Source organism: Mandrillus leucophaeus, unplaced genomic scaffold (assembly GCF_000951045.1).
Source record: "Mandrillus leucophaeus isolate KB7577 unplaced genomic scaffold, Mleu.le_1.0 Scaffold165, whole genome shotgun sequence".
NCBI lineage: Eukaryota > Metazoa > Chordata > Mammalia > Primates > Cercopithecidae > Mandrillus > Mandrillus leucophaeus.
The window spans coordinates 1,912,958-1,919,312 of NW_012101643.1; the positions used below are offsets into that span (position 1 = coordinate 1,912,958).

The window sequence follows — 6,355 nt, forward strand, 5'->3', positions numbered from 1 at the left end:
GGTAACTATACTGTGCTTTATAAAATAGTGTTCAACACATCACACAAATTACTACTTTATCTGTGATAGAGACATTCTAGAGAGTGAACAATTCAAAACTAAATTCAGCTAAATAAAAATATGTGAAGAGATCCAGAAATTCTAACTAATAAATGTCTTGAAAACATAAATCCTAGAAGCTGGGTACAGTGGGATGCACCTGTAATCCTAGATATTCCAGAGACTGAGGCAGGAGGATTGCTTGAGCTCAGGAGCTCAAGACCAACCTGGGCAATACAGCAAGACCCCATCTCAAGAAAAACCATAAATCCTAAAACAGTATTTCAAATTACTTCCTCTATTCCAAGAAACTTTAGAGTTTGCCTAGCCCAAAGTCATGATTTGAAGAAGACAAAAGATCTTCTCAAAGTTGTTAAATTTAAAAAACACAACTTAGCAATATAAAAATTAAATTTATAGCATGTTAGTTCTAAGTTGTTATCTATAAAGACAGATGAAATGGCAAGATGCATTTTTCTAAATGCTAATGCCAAATAAAAACGATCTTTCTTTATAAAGGCTCATTTGCATATCAAAGTTGATATGACTCAGGGATGTTTAAAAATCAGGAGGGGTTATTTCAGGTAGAAATGAAACTAAATTGAGAATTGTTTTCTTTCATAATTTAAGTGTACCTGAAAAGGTTTACATGAAAGAATAAAAATTTTTAAAAGAAACTTTATATATTTTAATAATTTCAAACTTTGCTATAAGCAAAAATTGAACCCGAAAAACTAAAATACCAAGCTTTTGTAAAATAAGCTTTTAGTCTAATTCCAAATAAAAATCACTAAAGTTTCTCTTCCCCACATAATAGTATACTGCTAAAATTTAATTTAGAATTAATGCACAAATCAAGTAAAGTCCTAAGCTGCATGACACTAAAATTTTAAAAACTACAAGGTTGATGAAAATAATGTTATAACTGATGACTCATTTCTATGGATAATCATTTATGTATTACCATTTTTTAATCTTTTTACTCATCCAGACCAGAGTAATGATTAACAACAGCAACATATAGATCAATAATGGCAAAATAAAATTTTCAGTTTTATCTCTGGAAATACTATACTTTATTAAACCATGCACTGCAGTAATTACAATACCAAAAAATAAAAATTAAAAAAACCTGGAAACAAAAATTTGACCATTAATCCTCCTGCTTAATTCTAAACTGTAATAAATTGGTCAAGACTGGGTAACAGCCCAGATATTCGTCACAGCAAGTCTCATTGAAAATAAAATAACCAAATAGGCTTTGAAAGAAAAATACTTGCATTAGGAAACCACATAACAATTTCAGGGCCGGGCGCGGTGGCTCACACCTGTAATCCCAGCACTTTGGGAGGCCGAGGTAGGTGGATCACGAGGTCAGGAGATCAAGACCATCCTGGCTAACACGGTGAAACCCTGTCTCTACTAAAAATACAAAAAATTAGCTGGGTGTGGTGGCGGCGCCTGTAGTCCCAGCTACTCAGGAGGCTGAGGCAGGAGAATGGCATGAACTCAGGAGGCAGAGCTTGCAGTGAGCCAAGATTGCACCACTGCACTCCAGCCTGGGCAAGAGAGCAAGACTCCATCTCAGAAAAGAAAAAAAAAATCAATTTTCAGAGGAAAAGGATTAGCTGTTTTTAAAATTACAATAGACTAAAGCCATATCACCAAAATTTGGTTACTTAAAATATATAACAGTGCCATGAAATTTTACTTTCCATGAAAAAGCTCAGAACATAGTCACATAGTGAGAGACATTTGAAAATGAAATAAAGGTTAATGACAAATAGCCATGCATAAAGCGATGAGTTAAAATAATAACAATAACAGCTCCGAAAATGCAAGAAAACATAGAAATGCTCAAAGAAAGGTTGGTTTTAAACCACAGACATAAGCACGAGGTCTAGTGACACAGATCACATCAAGCTTGGATTTTTTTTTTTTTTTTTAAGTTTTCAAGACACCACAAATATGCTGGATAAAGCAGAAAGTCAATCCTAAGGAAATTCCAACTGACAGGCATCGACTTATTTCAGCAAAAAGAAACTCTCTGACACCTGTGAAAGAAATTGTTCATACAGTAGCTGAGCTCATTAAAATACTACAAGTCTACATAAATTGGGTACTTGCCCCTTCTGATTTCTCCACGGTGTTAGCCAGCATCTCCTGCAGGGCCCGGACAGAGAGGGACTGCTCCAGCACAAAGGTGCAGATGGAGAGGTCTGGGGGCACATTCTGCACAGAAAGAGGAAGAGCTGTCAGCAGTGTCATCTTCATCAAGCATCCAGACCCAGCTTACCTTAGGAGGCTCCAGTTTCTTTCATAGAAAGAGTATTTGTCAACTTTCTACTGCAAGTCCCCCAGTCATCAAGAAACACTGTCATTACTCCTCACGTTTAATACATTTTAAAAACCACAGATAGCGGCCAGGCGCGGTGGCTCATGCCTGTAATCCCAGCACTCTGGGAGGCCAAGGTGCATGGATCACCTGACGTCAGGAGTTCGAGATCAGCCTGACCAACATGGTGAAACTCCATCTCTACTAAAAATACAAAAATTAGCTGGACGCAGTGGCACAAGCCTGTAATCCCAGCTACTCAGGAGGCTGAGGCTGGAGAACAGTTTGAACCCAGGAGACAGAGGTTGCAGTGAGCCGAGATCACACCACTGCCCCCCAGACCTGGCGACGGAGCGAGACTCCGTCTCAAAAAACAACAACAACAACAAAAAAAACCACAGATAGCAACAGCTGCCATTTGCTGAGCAACAATAACAGCTCTGAAAATGTAAGGAGACACAGCTTACTCTGATATGCATTGCCCCGGGAGCTTTATCTATAACTCCTGCGGTCGTCTATAGTAAGGATTGTTACTATGTCTTGTGTGAACAGGATAAACAGAGAAGTTAGGTTCCTTTTCCAAAGTCACAGAGTTATAAAATTCTCACGCTAAGGATTAAAATCCACATTTCTCTGATTCTTATGCATTCATTTCTAACTTACCATTCAGTCTGCTGATAAAAAAAAATTAAAGAACAGAAAAATAGCACTTTTCTCAAATTAATATTAAAGATAAGCAAATATAAAACTGAATTAGTATAAAATATTCACAGACACAGGATTCTCCTTATCCACAAGACAGCGATTACTTTGTTTTATTCAACTTGGATGCTATATTTTGCCTCTAACTTGGTCCTATTCTGTGTGTATGTATATTGTTTTATTTTTTCATCCTCCATTCGTTTTCTTTTCTCTTTCTCTTAAACTTCTATCTCAATCAATACAGCACAAATTCTCAAAATCTCAACTCAGGAGGTGAAGGAACGAGGATAAGAATTGACTGGCTGTTCACAATTCAGGTGATGGGTGCACTAAAAGCCCAGACTTACCACTACACAATATATGCATGTAGGAGAGCTATACTGGTATTTCCCATATATTAATCTATATAAAAAAAATTTTTTTTTGAGATGGAGTCTCACTATGTTGCCCAGGCTGGAGTGCAATAGCGCGATCTCGGCTCACTGCAACCTCCACCTCCTGGAGTCAAGCAATTCTTCTGCCTCAGTCTCCCAAGTAGCTGGGACTACAGGCACCCACCACCACGCCCAGCTAATTTTTGTATTTTCAGTAGAGACGGGGTTTCACCATGTTAGCCAGGATGATCTCCATCTCTTGACCTCATGATCCTCCCGCCTTGGCCTCCCAAGGTGCTGGGATTACAGGCATGAGTCACCGTGCCAGGACTTAATTTTTTTTAAATAGAAAAAAAAAGGCACATGGCTGTAGTCCCAACTATTCAGAGGGCTGAGGCAAGAGGAATATGCTTGGGCCCAGGAGTTTGAGGTTGCCGAAAGCCATGGTCACACCACTGTACGCAAACCTGAGTGACAGAGCAAGACCCTGTTCTCAAAAAATAAAAATTAAATCGAAAAAAGGGAAGAAAATTCAGTTGGGGTGGTTAAATTGTGAGTGCATTTCTTTCTTGTGGTTCAATTTATGGAAATGTTTTCCAATAAATAATAATAAATAATGAAAAAGAACTGGTTGGTGGCTTAGAGAGAACCGTTTAAGTTATTAAGCATGTATGCTTTTGCTTAGATAAGCGGGATCCAGTATGCAGTCCAACCAGGTACAAGCAAATGTTCAATGGAGGATCTTTATATCAGAAGAACATTACAAATATATTAAACATAACGTGTAAGCAAGTTATGCCTTCTTCATAAAAAGAATATTGGGAGGATCAATTTGACAAGCTGATGCAATGCATCAAAATTACAATTGACACTGTTTGAAATTTTTATTAAATGGAACCACTGCCACTGGAATGATTTTCCATCACAGCGTAAAATGCTGCTTTATGGTTACAAGGAAAAATTAAGTACTAGAGTTCTAAAATTAAAGTTAAAATTATTTTGTGGATAAATGATGCCCACAATAAGGCCACAAAGCTTACTCAGACCCCACAAACCCCACTGGTTCCCAAGTTTTGTTCTGTTTGTTGTTGTTGTTGTTGTTGTTGTTGTTTTAATAAAATTTCCTCTTCTGGCTTCTGCCATCCTCCTATCACGGGCTCCTGTTTACCCAACCCAATCACTTTCCATTCCTGCTCAGACAATCTCAGCCAGCAAAGAGTCCTCTCAAATCCGGCACAGCTAACTGCTTTTACACTCTGCAGTTGGTCAGACAAGGGCTTTCTTTCTAAAATCCTCACACAAAAGTTCAAAGGCGAGGAAAAGGACTCTCTTCTACTATGGAATTTAGGAATACATGCTCTCAAATTTAATTTTTAAAGTTCTAACCGTACTAATTATAGTCTCTCCTCTTGAGATCAAGACAAATGCTAATGTAAAATAAAACTGTTAATGTAAGCATTTATTTCATTTATATCCATTTAAAATGTGAGGGTTTATACTCCGGCACTGCTGAAAGGGCACTATGTTATTAAATGGTGTGCTGGTGAACTGACTTGAAAAACAGTGCCTTGATTTGTCGCATTTGACCATTTCTGTGGTGTAAATACTCCAATCATTGCTGATTTCAAAGTATCAAAGTTTACAAATTGGCTTACAAAAATCCAAAATATCTAACAATCAACTCCTGGCAGTTTGTAAGAGCTGTTTCCAGCATGCCATTAGACTGATTTCAGACCAATATTCATTAATTGCTTTAGAATCAGCATATCCTAATAGTTAAGAGCATGAATTCTATACACAGACCACCTAAGCAAAAATACTGGCTTCATTACCTACTGTTAACTTTTATAATCTTTAGTTTCCTTCCCCAAAAAGTATTGGATAATAATTATACCCTTCTCATAGGGTTGTTATGCACAAATGAAATAATATATGTAGAGAGCTTATCCCAGTGTCAAGAACATAAAAAGAACTTAAAGTAAGCGAGCTATCGTCATTAGTTTTGCATACTGTAATTCCTCTCCATTTCTGGAAATTACGAAGCACCGCTCATTTCTTAAAATCAGTTCTCACATGGATTCTACTCTATACAAATAGTGTTTGAAAACACAAATCTATAATTATGCACCTGTTCATAACATCCAAAATGTTCCAGTATTGTCAAGAAAAGACACTTTCTGGTAACACTTAAAAGTTTATATTCTGGGTGCATTTAAATTGTTTCATGCCTCACTTAGATCAAAATGTTAAAGTAAGGATTGCTGTAATATCTCACGTTATTTTAAAGAACCTTGAAAACCACATGGGTTTCAAATGAATTAATCCTGTCAAATGAATTTTATTTTTCCACAGAGTAATGAGCCTGCTACAGCTATTTTTTCAGATAGTGGGAGTTAGCATAAATAAACACGCCAACAATCTTCAAAGGCAATTCTCTGTCTCTTACAAACGCCACCCATTTTGTTCTGAGTCATCTTCACGATGCTTTCTCTTTCTCTTTGTACCCAGCTCCCCCTACACACACAAATGTAATAGAAAAGCTGAGACAGTAAAAAATAAAAATAAAAAAATAAGTTTTACCTTTCAGGAAAACTTAAAACAATACACATCAGAGATTTATAGGGTTGTCTGTTTTGCTCTAAAGAAAAATGGTCTAGTTATTTTAGGTAACAGAATCATCAGCATAATTTGGTACCTTTTACAGTCAACAATTAAAAGTATTTCTTCATTTAGATGTCTATTTCTTCAAACAGCATTGAAATGTACAGTTATACCCATGGTAGCATGCCAGGTCTTTGTTCCCACTTCCCAAAAATAAAGCAGAATCACTGGAAAATAGTTTCATACATTCATCAAAGATCAGCTTTAAAAAATGGCCCCATGTAATCCCAGCACTTTGGGAGGC

The 6,355-nt window shown here is 36.9% G+C and overlaps 1 protein-coding gene across 1 annotated transcript in view; it reads right to left on the reverse strand.

The window, feature by feature from the left end:
• The window catches only part of RYR2 (ryanodine receptor 2 (cardiac)), a 620,934-nt gene that overhangs the window by 546,844 nt on the left and 67,735 nt on the right, over positions 1 to 6,355 (reverse strand). Inside the window, 1 exon segment of the mRNA XM_011976391.1 lies at positions 2,167 to 2,271. Coding sequence (XP_011831781.1) covers positions 2,167 to 2,271 — 105 coding nt within the window.